The sequence below is a fragment of the Eublepharis macularius genome, chromosome 4 (genome assembly GCF_028583425.1).
Source record: "Eublepharis macularius isolate TG4126 chromosome 4, MPM_Emac_v1.0, whole genome shotgun sequence".
Classification (NCBI taxonomy): Eukaryota; Metazoa; Chordata; class Lepidosauria; order Squamata; family Eublepharidae; genus Eublepharis; species Eublepharis macularius.
The window spans coordinates 34,044,195-34,059,899 of NC_072793.1; the positions used below are offsets into that span (position 1 = coordinate 34,044,195).

Here is a 15,705-nt window from a genome sequence, read left to right on the forward strand (position 1 = left end):
TATTTTCATTCATGGCTCCTGATTGAGTGAGTGAGAAAGAGAGAGATGTTAATTAGTTCGGACAACTGTATGAGTTGTTTTTTCTTAACTAAAACCTCAGTATTCAGGTTTAATTGCAGTGTTGGCACTTTGAAATAAATAAGTTGGTTTTGTGTTGCAGTTTGGGCACTCGGGCTCAAAAAGGTTCGCCATCACTGTTCTAGACCAACATGACTGAAGAGAATAGCTTAGAAATGCTACAGTAACATGTTTCCTTGCAGCTCAAAAATCAAAAGGCTAAACAAAAACCCTCCACCCTAAACAACAGCCAGGCAGCCTGAAGAACTACCAATCCTCTTGGCCCCCAGAAAAGGGAGGAATGGTAATAAACAACAATAGACTGATGGATGCAATTGGTCTCCAACAGATGGGTTGTGTGTTGTACCTCCAATGTCAAGTAGGCTTCACAAGTGGCACAACTATCGCTGTTCTCTTTTATTTCTTTTTTAAGAGAAAAAATGTGTATATAATTTTCATTTTATTGGAAACTTAAAAGTCTGAAAAAGCTGAGGACTACCATCTACTTCTGTCATTCAAATTTCCAACCAGCAGGGGGAGTGTAAATGAGCAAAACCAAAGGAGAGAAGAACAGGGGGACACTCCACTACTTCATGGAGAAAAGATCAATGAGATTTGAAATATGCCAGGGAGAGCTGAGCACTCGTAGATTGGCCATGGGAATACAGCAAGTGAAGGGGGCATGAGAGAAGACGGTGGGACTGAGGAGACCAAAAGGAGGGCTATATTAGGAGTGGCTGGCATAGGAGGTCAACAGCATGAGAAAGAGAAGAGGCTTAGGCAGGGCTTTTTTTCAGCTGGAACAGGGTGGAACGGGGTTCTGGAACCTCTTGAAAATAGTCACATGGCCAGTGGCCCCGCCCCCTGATCTCCAGACAGAGGAGAGTTTAGAGTTTGCAGGAGGGCAATCTAAACTCCCCTCTGTCCAGAGATCAGGGGGCGGGGCCACCAGTCATGTGACCATTTTCTCCAAGGGCAACCCACTGAGTTCCACCACCTCTTTTCCCAGGAAAAAAAAGACCTGGGATACATGGAGGACGGGAGTATCAGTGGTTGTTATCCAAAATAACTCCCTTTTAAAGGGAGTGAGGTTAGAACAGCAACTTATCCAACATCTACAAACATGTCCTAGCCTTGGTGCATCTGATATCTTTTGTCTTTTCCCATTGCTGTTCCAGTGTTAAGCTTCATGTTTTCCCTGCTCTTATGAGCTTCCTTCTCTCAAAATTTTAGACTTTTTAAATTTTCTAAAAAATAAACCTAAATTTGCCAAAAAAGGGGGAAAGGAAAACCAAGAAATTGGATTATAAAATAAACCAGTTTGGGCTAAAACAGATTAACAGGAGATATTAGCAAGGTCTCTAAGTGAAATGGGTCCAAGTGTGCAAATGCAACAGAAAAAGAACAGAAAACTCCCAATAATAAAAGAGGGGCAGGATTATGACCAGGAAAAGATAAGCACATCTGTTCAGACCAATTGCAGCAAAATTCCTACCTCTTGAACACAGAACACGCCTTTGTGAAAAACAGAATGGAAAGTAAAACATTGAAGAGGGCCAGACGATGGCAAAATGCAGGATGCGTCTCCTTCATCCTTAGTGATTTTTGCATGCAAATAAACTGCCAGCCAGTCTATAGCCTCAGGCCTTAAGGCGGGTTGGAGGGTTGCCAGCCTCCAGGTGGTGGCTGGAGATCTCCCGGAATAACAACTGATCTCCAGGCCACAGAAATCCATTCCACTGGAGAAAACAGCTGCTTTGGAGGGGGGAATCTGGAATTATACCCCATCAAGCTCCCTCCCCTCCCCAAACCCTACCGTCTCCAGGCTCCACCCCCCAAATTTCCAGGAATTTCCCAACTCAAAGCTATCAACTCTAAGGCCAACAGTCCAGTCGTGGCCCCACCCTAACTCTCTGTTCTCCTCCCCTTTCCTTACCTTCATCATTGCCACCATGGCATTTTCTTCCGGATGCATTGGAGGCATACACTGGGCTAACTGCTGCAGTCGGCCGTAGCGCCTGTATGGGTACGTGAGGGTGTGGCTGCCTCCACAGTGACGAGGCACACTTACATAGCTGTAGTCAGTCATCTCAGGAATTCTGTCACTGTTAAGAATCAAGAGTCAACATTTCACACTTGGCAAATAAAACAGCCCAGACAGCCCTGGTGCCAACTGGCTACACTGACCTGGCTTCTGAAGAACTGCACTGTCACAAAACATAAATATCTAGAGAAGCAGTAACAAGACCTGTATGATAGACAGTTTTGATTCTTCCTGTGGTGTTGCTTGGCTTCTCTAATTTCAATAGGGAATATCATCACTGTGCATCAGTTCCCAGATTACCTGGAAGGAAAAGCCCTGCTGGGTGGGAACACCTGCCCCAGCCATTCACTGATGGTAGTGATAGGGGTGGGTGGGGTGGACTAGAGGTAAGAGGCTCCCTTCTGAAGTGCAACAGCAGAGCCTGTTGTATTTTTTCCCACAACTGGCTTTGTTACTAGTAGAGAATAATGGCAATTGAAGGTGGCTGGGGACACTTTCTTTGGGGAGCCATAAAATGGCCCTCTGGGGTTCAATCTTTATGAAATTTGGGGGGTCATTAAGGGACAGCAGTAGGTCCCTTGCAAATTTGGTCAAAAATGACCCCCTCAGGCCACCGGATAGCCCTGAATTGAGTTTCCCATAGGAAACAATGGGCGAATTTTACCGAATTTGCTTTGTATTACTGAACCGAACTAGAGAATGAATTCGGTATTTGGCAGGTGCTGATTTTTTTTTTCAGTTCGGTATTACCAAACCGAATTAATTGATTTTTTCCCCTGTGCACACCCCTACCTGGGATTCGAATTCTGCCCAAGCACTTCTGAAGTGCTAACTTCAATATCAAAGGCTCCTCCTTTCTTTTTTCTTGCACTTACACGTCACAAACAATTAAGGCTGCCAACTCCAGGTTGGGAAATTCCTGGAGACTTGGAGGTGAAGTCTGGGGAAAGTTGAGTTTGGGGTGTGGAAGGAGCTCAGAGGGGTATAATACCACAGTGTCTGCCCTCCAAAGCCGCCATTTTCTCCCGGGGAACCAATCTCTTCGGCTTGGAAATCAGCTGTAATTATGAGAAATCTCCAGGCCCCACCTGGGGTTTGGCAGCCCTACAAGCTAGTGACTTTTTCTTATCATACTAAACTTCTCTCATAATAATAGTAACATTTGCAGAGCATCCAGCTTTTCAGTTTGATTTCCTAAAGAAAGCAGTGAGTACTGAGCCACTCCAAATAGGGCCTGGTAGGAGATGAACTGCAATAATAGGTGAACAGTCAACACTCGTCAGCAACCTGCAATTAGTTAGACAGCAAGAAAAAAGTAGAAAGGTGGGGAACTTTTCCAAGTTAGCATCTGGATAAGGGGGCAGCTTCCCACATAATAAGCCAGGCAGGAAAGTGAGAAGTGAAAGAGCAGCAATAGGAAGCGAAACAGATCTGCGTATTTAATGGAAAGTTCTGATGCGAGAGATTTGGGGAGTCTTAACTAAGCCCTGCGGAGGGTAAGCAATAAGCTGTGCCTCTCCCTGCAGTATAAGCTAATACTAGTTTGCATGTTACTGTTCCCCCACCCCCCCCACCCCGCAAATATCAACATCAGTCTGCAAACTTTAGTAAATATACTGTGATGTGATAACAATCAAGTCTAACTTGTTTGGCAGACCCATGAAATCCTAAGCCTGTTCTGGAATTCCGGAATTCATTACCCGTGCATTAAAGTCAAACCACTAAATATTTGTGCATTCATTCCAACCACAGACCTGTAAGTACATTAAAGGGAAACGTATAAAGGGCTCCTTTAGATAGGATCACATCTCTACGTAGAAGTCAGTTCTTTGTAGGGATTTGCATGAAGCCTTCAGGAAGCCTATTGTTTGATGACAGTGCACATGAGGTATACATATAAGGAAACTGTGGCTTCCCACTGCAAGTACAGACAGGAATGGCCTTCACACAAGATTTATGTAAATTCACACACAAATGTGACTTCCTAGAGCGAAACAGCTTGGAGAAGCTTTATAGTGGCAGCAAATAAAGCCCAGTAAATATTTTTTCTCTGCTGCGCTTGTAAGGACTCGACTTAACTGGCTTGCAGGTGATCTCTTGCAAGGCTTATGCTTCTCACCCTGCACTTACTTCAGGCATTTACTTGGGTAAAAGACAAACCGAACAGAGATAGTCACTCATTTAGGCTAACGTACAGGGCTGTGCAGAGAGAGAAGCCATTCCTGCTGTGCCTGAGTCCTGAGCTTTCTGGACCTTCCCTCCTACCGTTTGCTATACTGGCTGGGGCCGAGATACTGGGCCTGCAGTAAATCCCTGATCATCTGAGCGTTGACCTTCGGCGATCCACCATAATGGCTCTGCACCTTCTGGATCTCCATGAGCATCTTGGAATGGATGCGCCGTAGCTTGTTGAGACTCGCAGCCTTCTCTAAGGCATCGAAACGAACACCAGGCCCTAACTTCAGACTGGGGGGTGGGGTGAGATGGGAGTGAAATGGGTGCAGCCACAAGCCAAAAGAAAGGAAAAAGAAAGCATCCAGAGAAGGGGAACGGAAAGGACAAATCACATTGTTAAACAGGCTGTTGCTCCTGACATGCCTTGCCCATCTTAATACGCCTGTTGTAAGCAAGTGTAGGAGGAACTAACTTGCATGGAGTTGTGCAACCCAGGGTGAGTTAATCAGGCTAGCTCAAACTGACTCCTATAGAGAGTGAGACCCTCTACATTCTCTAGTTTAGTAGATAGACACATTTTTTGTAAAGGAGTCTACAGATATAGCAAACAAATGGTGGCGGGAAGGCATCACACGCACTTTACTGCCCTTCTGTCCTCTAGCATATTGTAGCAAAGGGGAGCCAGCTCATAATCCAGTGTTTTGCCCTAATCTTGCTTTGCTATGATATTCAGGCTTATACATTCCTTCCTTCTCTCCCCTGTGCCCATTTCAAGCCAGTGGCGCTTTGCATCGGGTCTCTAGTCAGTCTCCTTCTCTTCTGCATGCCACTATTCTAACAGTGAAAGATGCATCTGACGAAGAGAGCTGTGGCTCTCGAAAGCTTATGCTACAATAAAGTTGGTTAGTCTTAAAGGTGCTACCGGACTCTTTACTACTTTGCTACTACGGACTAACGTGGCTAACTCCTCTGGATCTATTCTAACAGAGCAATCCTAAGCAGAGTGACTCCAGTCTAAGCTCATGTATTTCAGTGGGTTTAGACTGGAGTCACTCTGTTTAGGATTGCACTATAAATATCTCATTCCATCATCAACAACCTCTTAAGAGTCACATGATTTTTTCTTTCAAAAACACCAAAGAGCAGGCCCTTTCCTCTTCATACTTGCGGCTGATTTGCCGGATTTGTTCCATTTCATACACCATGTATGGCCGTAGGGACTGGTGAGCGGGCAACCCTGGAACAGCAGGCAATGTTGCGATGTGCCTGTCGAGACAATACAAAGACAGACTAAGCAAAGAAAAACAGAGGCAAAGAGGAGGAAGATGCTGAAAGCCACATCAGCCAGCTTCAAGCCCCGTACAGAGCCTACTTACCCCCCCCCCCCCCCGTGCCCATATCAACCTAAGGACGGAAGCAGCACGAGTGCAACATCCCAATACTTACGGGCCAGGCACCACCATTTCTAAGGGTCGGTCACAAGAAATGCAGTGGAAATGCGCCAGTAGTCTCCTGTTTGGGTGAAAAAGATCAGGGAGTGAAGAGCCATAGGATGTGCAGCTGTACAGTCAGTGTGAAGGCTGTTCTGTGATGACTCTCAGCATTTAGACTGAGCCAGGTGAACATTACAAATTACATGACATTACAAATGCAGTTTGCATGTTATGTTTTATAGATTGGGGGTGACAGGTTTGCAGCTGGGAGCAGAAAAATAAGCACAGGCCGGTGTCTCTCCAACTAAGTGTCCAAATCGCACAACGGGACCGGTTGCTGAGGTTTGTCCACGATGGGCACAATTACAGCTTGTTTTCATTCTTGCACACTCCCCCTGTGTCTCCTCTCACAGATAGCATGTCTGTTTTGGTTCCCCGGGACATCTGAATACGGGTGCCTGAGCAAGTTGGCATTTGTTTCCAACTTGATTAAACTGAGGTTTGCGCTCCTGGTTGGTAAAGAGGAAACAAACACCAATATACCCAAGGCAGCCAGATTCAGATGTCATCTGAAAGACAAAGCTTTCCATTTTCAATCATACTCTTTATGCAAGGGGAGGAAAGAGTGAAGGGCTAAGCACGACAACACACTGGTTCATGTCTACCTGGAGTGCCTCAATCTCTCCATGGGGTAAGATGTACGAGTCACTTTCCACACATTACAATGAAAACAAGGAATGCACCATTTCCCCTCCTCCTTTTTCTCAGTTCAAGGTAATGTATGAACTACCTCAGCGATATTGAGCCCACATAACTATATGTGAAGCGTTCCAACAGGTGTTTGACATGGACACATGGATGTCACACATTTAAAATGTGATCACTGGGTTAGTCTACGAAGAGCATCTGGAAGTCGTGCTTGCTCTTTTGGAACAACAGAGCTCCAAATCAAAATGTCGAATTACTTGTCCTGCCAATCACGTAAAATGCTTTTGTTATTTAAAAAAAAAAGACATGAACATTAAAAGTCTTTAAAAATACCAAAGCGCTTGACACATATCAGAACTATACATTTTGTATGGTATTTCTATTTGCCTCAGTTTTTTTAAAAGGAAATTGACCATACCCAGGGCTCATTTTGAGGGGGAATGCACAGGAACACAGTTCCGGCAGTTCTCCAAAGAGATTACGTCAGGTGGCCCCGCCCACCTGACTTCTGGCCATTTTGGCCCCGTTTCGGCCTAGAACCCTCCCCTGCCTGGCACCGACCCGATCTGGGCTGTTTCAGCCCTGATCCAGGCCCAAAAGGGCCCAAAATGGCCCCTTTCAGCCATGTTGGGCCCCTTTTTGCCATTTTGGGCCCAATTTTGGCCCTGAATGGCCAGGATTGGGTCCAAAACAGCTGGGATAGGTGATGTCAGGGGTGTGGCATATGCAAATCAGTTACGCTAATGACACACTTCCGGTGATGTCAAGGGGCATGGCATATGCTAATGAGTTGTGCTAATGAGTTCCTCCAGCTCTTTTTCTATGAAATGACCCCTGACCATACCAGATAGGTAGCTTTGGAGATCCTCCAAGTCCCAAACATGAAACTCCTCAACTTAACTTCTAATAACAAAGGGCGGATAAAGGGAATGTGCATCAGGACCTGCCACTGTAGCCACTGGAAAATTTAATCAGTGCGGCTGGGCAAGGTTTAAACAGCAACAGCTTCAAATATGCCATTCTTTGAGGATCACCCTGAAGGCAAAGCTGAAAAGATGTGAGCACACAGCTCTCTGCATGGGGAAACATACATCATCATCAAAGGTCTTTTAAAAATTTTATTTCATCATCTGTCCAGTGCAATATTTTGGTTCAATAAAGGAAAGAAAAATAACAGGCAACGCAACTGGCAGGACCGAGCATGGGCGATGGCGAGGTCTTGCTGTCGGATCTGATTTGCATCTTACGTAACAGGGATATTGTACAGGACTGCTAATTGTGCCATCCACCCATCAAGGATGCAGCAAGAACAGCCGGGTAGCGATTCTAAAGCAGAGTGCAATGCAGGTGAGGAAAGCATGCCCCAGGTGCCCACACACCAAGCACCAGCACCCTCTGGTGGTGACACAGAGGTGACACAACTTGAAATAGTGGGAATAAACAATATTCATTTATAACTTGAGTGAGCTAATAGACATCAGAAAGGTCGAAAAAGCAGTATGTGCAGCTGTCAGCCAGAAGGGAGCAAGAATGCCTACAGATGGGACTAGAGTATTCCACGCAGGCTAGTACGCCTGCTCAAACTTCAAACTGGGGTTGCTGGAATAATATACTTCTTTTCCTACTCCAAATCCCCAGCTCACACTTGCGCATCTTACTCTCCTGTGTTAGAAGCATGTAAAATTTTGATGTACTTGTCACCAGCTCCTGTTGAATAACTCCCATGCCATCACTGGAGACAAGAGACATGATCCCGCGGCCACTTCTATATTTTTGTTTTAAAATACTATTTTTATGCACTGATTATTGGATGTCTTCTGCTGTCTGATTACATTGTTTTATGTTTTGTAGCCCACCTTGAGTCCCAGTGAGAAAGGCAAGCTATAAATAAATACAGTAAATGAACAATTTTTAACTCTTCATTGGACTCCCTTAAAAATCAATACAATTTTTTTTTGTGCCTTTAAGTCGCAGCCAGCTTATGGTGACCCCATAAGGGTTTCAAGAGACGAGACATTCAGAGGTGGTTTGCCATTGCCTGCCCCTGTATGGCAAGCTTGGCCTTCTTTCTATGTCTCCCATCCAAATACTGACCAGGGCCGATCTTACTTATCTTCCGAGATTGGTCTTCGTTTCCCCCTCCAGCAACGCCCAACAATTTCAAAACCATTCTTACTCCTTTCTTTCTTTGGAGGATGTGTACACCCCATTTGCAGGTATGAAGTATGTGCACCCTAGTTTTTAAAGGAGCAAACAGGCCATAGTCAGGCTTCACCCTACTCCTACCATGCTTGTACCTGTAACACTTGAATGCTGTAGAAACAGGACTAGCATGAGCACAATGCTAACTAAAGATTTGCAAAGACACAGAGCAGGGCCTTTTTGCTGGTGATCCCCATTTTTGTGGACTATCTTGCCTAGGAAAATCTCCCTTTTTGTCCTGTTTTGGTTGTCATTGCAATATTTTTGAAGGTATTCATTAATATTGCCACCTGTTGACTTGCAAATGCTCTTTTATTCTTCACAATACTGTTGTGATTCTTGTTTTCATGAATGTTTAATCTAATGTTTGATGTTTATTGCAGATTGGTTAGAGTGCTCTTTGAATGGTAATGTAACATACATTTAAATAACAACAGCAATAATAGCATTACAGAAGAAATTACTTCTAGTGTTTTAAAGCTATTTTTTTCTGTGTGCACATTCCCATTTTCAGAACTATTTCTAGTCTGAATGGAGAGGCTTCTAGGCAACCTAATGGCATGGCACTAGGTAAGGAGTTAATAATGGAGCAGAAGACACAATGTGCTTTTTAACCCAAGAAGTGTGCACACACTTTGCATTAGGAATGACAAGTTAGGCTGAAGGGAGCAAAAACACTTATGAAACACAAGCAGGTGAGAAAATCAAAGCTGAAAGAGACAGAAACCTTGCTGATAAGCATACACTGCCCCAGGGTTGGAGCAGAACTCATCATTCCCATTGTGAAAAAGCAAGTACCAGGAGCCTGGAGAACAGTGAATCCTGGGATCGGGATAGCCAAGAGAATGGGCTGGTATCTCTATCTCCCCCCAGCCAGTATAAGGGTTGCTGAGGCAACGGGGGATCAGTTTGGAAGGTAGATGGTGCAGCAGCTTTGCTGAAGCTGAGCAGGATGGGATCTGGATGAAAGATCTCCACCCAGGAACCTCCTGCATTGAGTTCCATGATGGGGAAAAGGCCAGCTATGAATGCAGTGATACTCCCCCTCAAAGTGTGAGCTAGGGTTGCCAGCCTCCAGGTAGTGGCTGGAGATCTCCTGGAATCACAACTGGTCTCCAGGCCACAGAGATCAGTTCACCTGGAGAAAATGGCTACTTTGGGGGGTGGACTCTATGGAATTGTGCCCTGCCAAGGTCCTTTCGCTCCCCAAACCCCTCTTTCTCCAGGTTTCTCCAGGTTTCACCCCTAGATCTCCAGGAATTTCCCAATTTGGAGCTGGCAACCCTAGTGAGCCATGGTGCAAGCTACAGTCCTGATCTTGACAACAAAGGCCTTCCCTTTAAGCACCCAGACTAGATCCACAGAGCCACCTCATTCGAGTTTGGCTCAATGGGTTGAAGGTCAGCAACATTAGGACTGCCCAGCACTGGCTCTCCTGCACCTCAAAATGAGATCTTTCCCAGCGTGGTTAATTGACAGTGCGACCCTAAGCCCACTGGCTTCAGTGGCTTTTCAAGGGCGTGACTCTGTTTAGTATTGCACTGTAAGATTTATTTTTTTATTTATATTTCAATTTATATACCGCCCATCCCCAGGGGCTCTGGGCGGTGAACAGTTAAAATCGATAAAAACAAGAACTAAAATCAATATACAAACAATAAAACAAATTAACAAAGTGCAGTGGTGGGGAGAACCCTCCCCCACCCCAAAGGTGGGAGACCGACATGGCACCGCCCCCTTCAATCACCGAATGCCTGGCGGAACAGCTCTGTCTTACAGGCCCGGTGGAACGATAATATGTCCCCCTGGGCCCGGGTTTCCATTGACAGAGCGTTCCACCAGGCTGGGGCCAGGACTGAAAAGGCCCTGGCCCTGGTTGAAGCCAGGCGGGCTTCCTTAGGGCCGGGGACCACAAGTAAATATTTATTCGCTGATCGAAGCGATCTCCGGGGAACGTACAGGGAGGGGCAGTCCCGAAGATATGCCGGTCCCAACCCGCTCAGGGCTTTAAAGGTAAGAACCAACACTTTGAACCTGATTCGGAATTCAACCGGAAGCCAGTGCAGCTGGCGCAGAACAGGTGTGATGTGTGACTGGTAAGGTATACCAGTCAGGACCCGTGCCGCCGCATTCTGGACCAATTGTAGTTTCCGGATCAGGCCCAGGGGTAGCCCAGCGTAGAGTGAGTTACAGTAATCTAGCCTGGAGGTGACCGTTGCATGGATCACTGTAGCCAGGTCCTGGGGCGTCAGGTAGGGGGCAAGTTGCCTGATCTGACGAAGATGGAAAAATGCAGACTTGGCAACCGCCGTGACCTGGGCCTCCATCGACAGGGAGGCATCCAGGAGCACACCCAGACTCTTTACCACTGGCAAAGTTGCCAGTGGTGTCCCATCCAGGGCAGGGAGCTGGATCCCAACATCTGGCAGCCCCCGTCCCAGCTGCAGGACCTCCGTCTTCACTGGGTTCAATTTCAGCCTGCTCTGTTTCAACCATGCCGTCACAGCCTCCAAAGCTCTGGCCAGATTGTCTGGGGCCATGTCTGGCCGGCCGTCCATCAACAGAAAGAGTTGGGTGTCATCCACGTATTGATGACAACCCAGCCCAAACCTCCGCACCAACTGGGTGAGGGGGCGCATATAGATGTTAAATAACATCGGGGAGAGTATCGCCCCTTGGGGAACCCCGCACACCAAAGGGTGACGGGGCGATAGATCTCCCCCAAGCGCCACCCTCTGTCCCCGACCCTGGAGAAAGGAGACCAGCCACTGTAAGGCTTTCCCCCTAATCCCCACGTCGGCAAGGCGGCTGGCCAACAAATCATAGTCAACCGTGTCAAACGCTGCTGTGAGATCGAGTAACACAAGCAGCGCTGACCCGCCTCGATCCAGATGCCTGCGAAGGTCGTCTGTGAGGGCAACCAAGGCTGTCTCCGTCCCATGACCAGGACGGAAGCCAGACTGGAATGGGTCCAGGACTAGAGCATCATTCAGGAATTCCTGCAGTTGTACCGCCACCGCCCACTCAATCACCTTGCCCAGGAACGGGAGGTTCGACACTGGGCGGTAACTGGACGGGTCGGTGGGGTCCAAAGATGTTTTTTTCAGGAGGGGCCGCACTACCGCCTCCTTTAACGCTCCTGGAAAAACCCCAGAGCTCAGGGAGATGTTAACAATGGCCTCCAAATGGTCCCGTAGCCCCTCCGAGCTGGCCTTCACCAGCCAGGATGGGCAGGGGTCCAGAGGACAGGTGGTTGGCCTCATCCCCTGCAGGATCCTGTCAACATCGTCCTGAGAGAGCAGCCTGAAATGGTCTAATACGGACCCAGAAGATGGCCAAGGGGTCTCCAGTTCCCTTACTGTATCAACAGTGGGTGGCAGGCCACGGCGAAGGGACAAGGTTTTGCCCGCAAAATAGCTCGCAAAAGCCTTGCAGCCAATAGTTGAATTAAGAATTTGGTGGTCTCCCTGAGAGAGGGAGACCAAGGACCGAACTGTTCGAAATAATTGAGCCGGGCGTGAGCCAGCGGACGCAATGGAAGCAGCAAAGAAATCCCTCTTTGCTGCTTTCACTGCCACCTCATAGGCTTTCATAAATGTCCTATAAGATGTTCTTGCCTCTTCCTCGCACCCCCGCCTCCACACTCGCTCTAGTCGTCTCAGAGACCGCCTAGATACTTATCTGAAGGTGTTGGGGATTAAAGAATATGTTCTTTAAATCAAGGGAGTTTTGATTTAGGCGCTGCGCATTGTGACTTATATTGTGACATTTTTAACAATGACAACTGTGAAAAGGATGTTGAGAGAAACCCATGCTGATGGATGTCACCAAAAAAGTCTGCCCATTGATGTTATGATCTCTTGAACAACACATCTCCAGGTCTTCTTACCTCCGGATTCCAGCAGCTTCATCTCCTTCATCTTGGGGTACCCTCTCCTTTAGCTGTCTGCGGATGTCTTTCCATCGCTCCTCCAGCTGCTTTCGGAACGGATCCAGTTCTAAGCGGTCCAGCTGTGAAGATAGGATGCAAGAAGACAGAAGACGACTGTATCTCCAGGCCACTGAGACTAAAGCTGGATTAATAGTCACTAGGCATCCAGTTAAACTAGTTTCAGGGAGAGAGGAAAGTGTGCCTCTCCTGCTTCCAGCAATGGATGTCTCTAAAATTCCTGGCAAGCTGTGCTGCATATAGCCCTTAACTTTGCATCACAACACATGGAAGCAGAATATTCCAAGATGGAAGGAAGCTTAAAACTTCCTTCCATCTTGCTCAGCTTCATGCTCCATAATGTGGCATGCAGCAAGATGATAGGAAGGCTGTGTATCTGCCTTCTCACCTCCACATATGCAACAGCACCTGACAGAGCATGCAAATGCTGGCCAAGGTTTATGAGCCAAAGTCCATGTGTGATGGATGACATAATGTATGGCCCCAAGGCCAAGAACATGGGAATGGAAGTACAGAGCGTTCTTTTGAAGAATGGCTTCCCAGATTTCATCCGCTGCTGCTCTGAGGCCTCTCTTAGGTACAGCAGCTGCATGAACTTGGAGAAGCCGGAGGGCTGAAAGCAGCATGGGAAGAGCAGAATTTGGTTTGGCAGCACCTGCCAGATTCTATGGTATGGTATGGCCTGGTATGTTGGGAATGTCTACATGTGCAGTGAGGGTGGGATGTGGCAGAAATAAGGTAAGCAGAGTTTTGCCAAAGGAAAAAGAAAACTTGCCTGCCATTTTGGAACATGCGCTATCCTTCCTTCCTTCCTTGCACAGGCTGCAGCCACAAATGAGAATTCAATGCTGCATCACAATGTTTGTAACCCACCAACCCCTTGCAATTCTGCTCTGTTCTGAAAGGCCCTCTGCTATTGTGTGCTGGTGAACATAAATTGCTTCTGGGGGTTGGGGGGTGGGAGTGTTATGAGCCTGGGCCTAGTAGCTCTGGGGAAGCCTGCACTAAAGTGACTGCAGAGCCTACATTTCCCAGGTTCCCTTAGGCCCCTGTGATTGGGTAAGGGAGTCTGAGGGAAAATTGCACCAATAGGAAAATAGAGGTACGGTGCCTGAGAGGAGGGATAAAAGGCCTCATCACAGAAGGAGGGTATTCACTCCTAGGGAGCAGAGTTGAGGAGAGGCTGCTGCAGACGGAGTGATCCCTCGTCCAGAAGGGGTGAGACAACTGGAAGCCAGTCACCAGGAGACAGTTAAGTACAGTCTAGTTAGGCGTGTTAGGGTGTTATAGTTTTGTTTGTTCATCAGCCTTTTACTTTAAAAGGTTTTGAACACAAGTTGCTAATACACCTTTTTAATAAAGTTCTTTATTATTCTGCCTGGTTCCTCACACCTCATTCAGTCACATAATAAATCAATTCTACTGGGAAAAAGTAAACCAAAGGGGTCAGTTGGGTGTTCAGAGCCCTTCCGAGGAAACTTGTACCAGACTGGTGGCAGCCTACAGAGAGCTTCCCTGGGCCTCACCCAGCTGTGACAGGAGTAGTAGGACAGACGGGTTTAAAATGGAAGAAAATCCGTTTTTCCTTCCTGTTGCTTGGTCTGGCCTTAATTATAATTATACTTGCTTGATTGGCCAGGCTGCTGGGACTAACTGCTGAGGCGGCAGCACGCCTTGCTTACCTTGGAGTCCATTTCTATCAAGAGTTTGTCCAGCATTTTCTGCCAGTCTTGCTCTTGCCCAGCCATCTTGTTTAGCAGTTCTTGCATCATCTTATGCAACTGCTCTGTGGTGGCATCAAACTGGGTGCGGCTGACCTTCGCGGCTAGCGCAGACTTATCTGCTTTCTGAAAAGGGGATCAAAAGATGGAGTAAGATCTTTGGGTTGGTCTGGAAATGATTCCCTCCAGTAGGTGTAGTTTTCAATTTTCCCAGCTCCCCCGCAAGGAAGGTAAGAATAACAACATAATATTTGGTTTATATACCACCCTTCAAGACAACTTAACGCCCACTCAGAGCGGTTTACAAAGTATGTTATCCCTACAACAATCACCCTGTGAGGTGGGTGAGGCTGAAAGAGCTCTAGAATAGCTGTGACTGACCCAAGGTCACCCAGCCGGTTTCAAGTGGAGGAGTGGGGAATCAAACTTGGTTCTCTAGATTAAAGTCCTGCCACACTTAACCACTACACCAAATCATTTCCCTTGTGCAAAAAAGAATTGAAGGAAGAGGAAGCAAACTTTTCACAGATACTGTCAGATCAGCTATGGAGCCGGGAGCAGAATCCAGTATAGCCAGTGTGGCGTAGTAGCTAGAGCGATGGACTAGCATCTGGGAGGCCCAGGTTCAGTTCTCTGCTCTGCCATGGAAACTTTCTGGGTGGCCTTGGGCCAGTCACATACTTGACACCTAACCTACCTCAAAGGGTTGTTCTGAGGAAAAAAGAGGAGAAAGGAATGATGTGAGCCTCTTTGGGCCCCCATTGAGGAAAAAGGCAAGATATAAATGAAGGAAGATAAATAAAAATAAATATACATGTGGCCTTCTCCCTGGCTTGATGTAACCAACTACGATCGGACACCCAGTTCAACTCCTTACCACATCAAACTCCGTAACGATGCAGTCTTTGTCAGCTTTATCTTTTTGTAACTTCTCCAGGGACTTGAACAACATCTTTAAAGAACAAAGAGACCAAACTTAGTTACTGACAACACAGCCTCAGATTCCATCACAGTCTGCAGATGGCCTGCTTAAGCATATGGTCATCCAGCACCGAGACCTGGAATGCTCATGGCAGCTTCCAAGAGGATCCCCTTCATCTGATGTCACTCTGCTAACTTTGCTACAAGACCACCTACACTGATTTCTTTCTGCTTCTGGTGATGATCGTCTATGAGAGTGCCCGTCGTAGCATTCAGCTTCTCACAGTCTTCCTGAACTTGCAGGATGGTACTTTGGATGTTGCTGAGCATCTCTTCCTCCTGTTTGTAGAGCCAATAAATCAGTGAAGGTTTCAAATGATATAGTGATGGCCAATCTATGGCCCCTAGTTCCTACTTAAGACATCTTAAATCTTTGATCTTAGGAAGTTGGGATTGGCAAATGGATGAGTTCCTTCCTAATGTGCAAGGGGTTTC

At 46.8% G+C, this 15,705-nt stretch overlaps 1 protein-coding gene across 1 annotated transcript in view; it reads right to left on the bottom strand.

Moving 5' to 3' along the window:
• Positions 1-15,705, bottom strand: part of QRICH2 (glutamine rich 2) — a 47,541-nt gene that overhangs the window by 6,092 nt on the left and 25,744 nt on the right. The window contains exons 10-17 of the mRNA XM_054976314.1: positions 15,427-15,549; positions 15,167-15,241; positions 14,251-14,415; positions 12,509-12,630; positions 5,723-5,788; positions 5,441-5,542; positions 4,367-4,567; positions 1,994-2,162 (exon numbers count right to left, since the gene is read on the bottom strand). Coding sequence (XP_054832289.1) covers positions 1,994-2,162; positions 4,367-4,567; positions 5,441-5,542; positions 5,723-5,788; positions 12,509-12,630; positions 14,251-14,415; positions 15,167-15,241; positions 15,427-15,549 — 1,023 coding nt within the window. The remainder of the gene's footprint in view (positions 1-1,993; positions 2,163-4,366; positions 4,568-5,440; positions 5,543-5,722; positions 5,789-12,508; positions 12,631-14,250; positions 14,416-15,166; positions 15,242-15,426; positions 15,550-15,705) is intronic.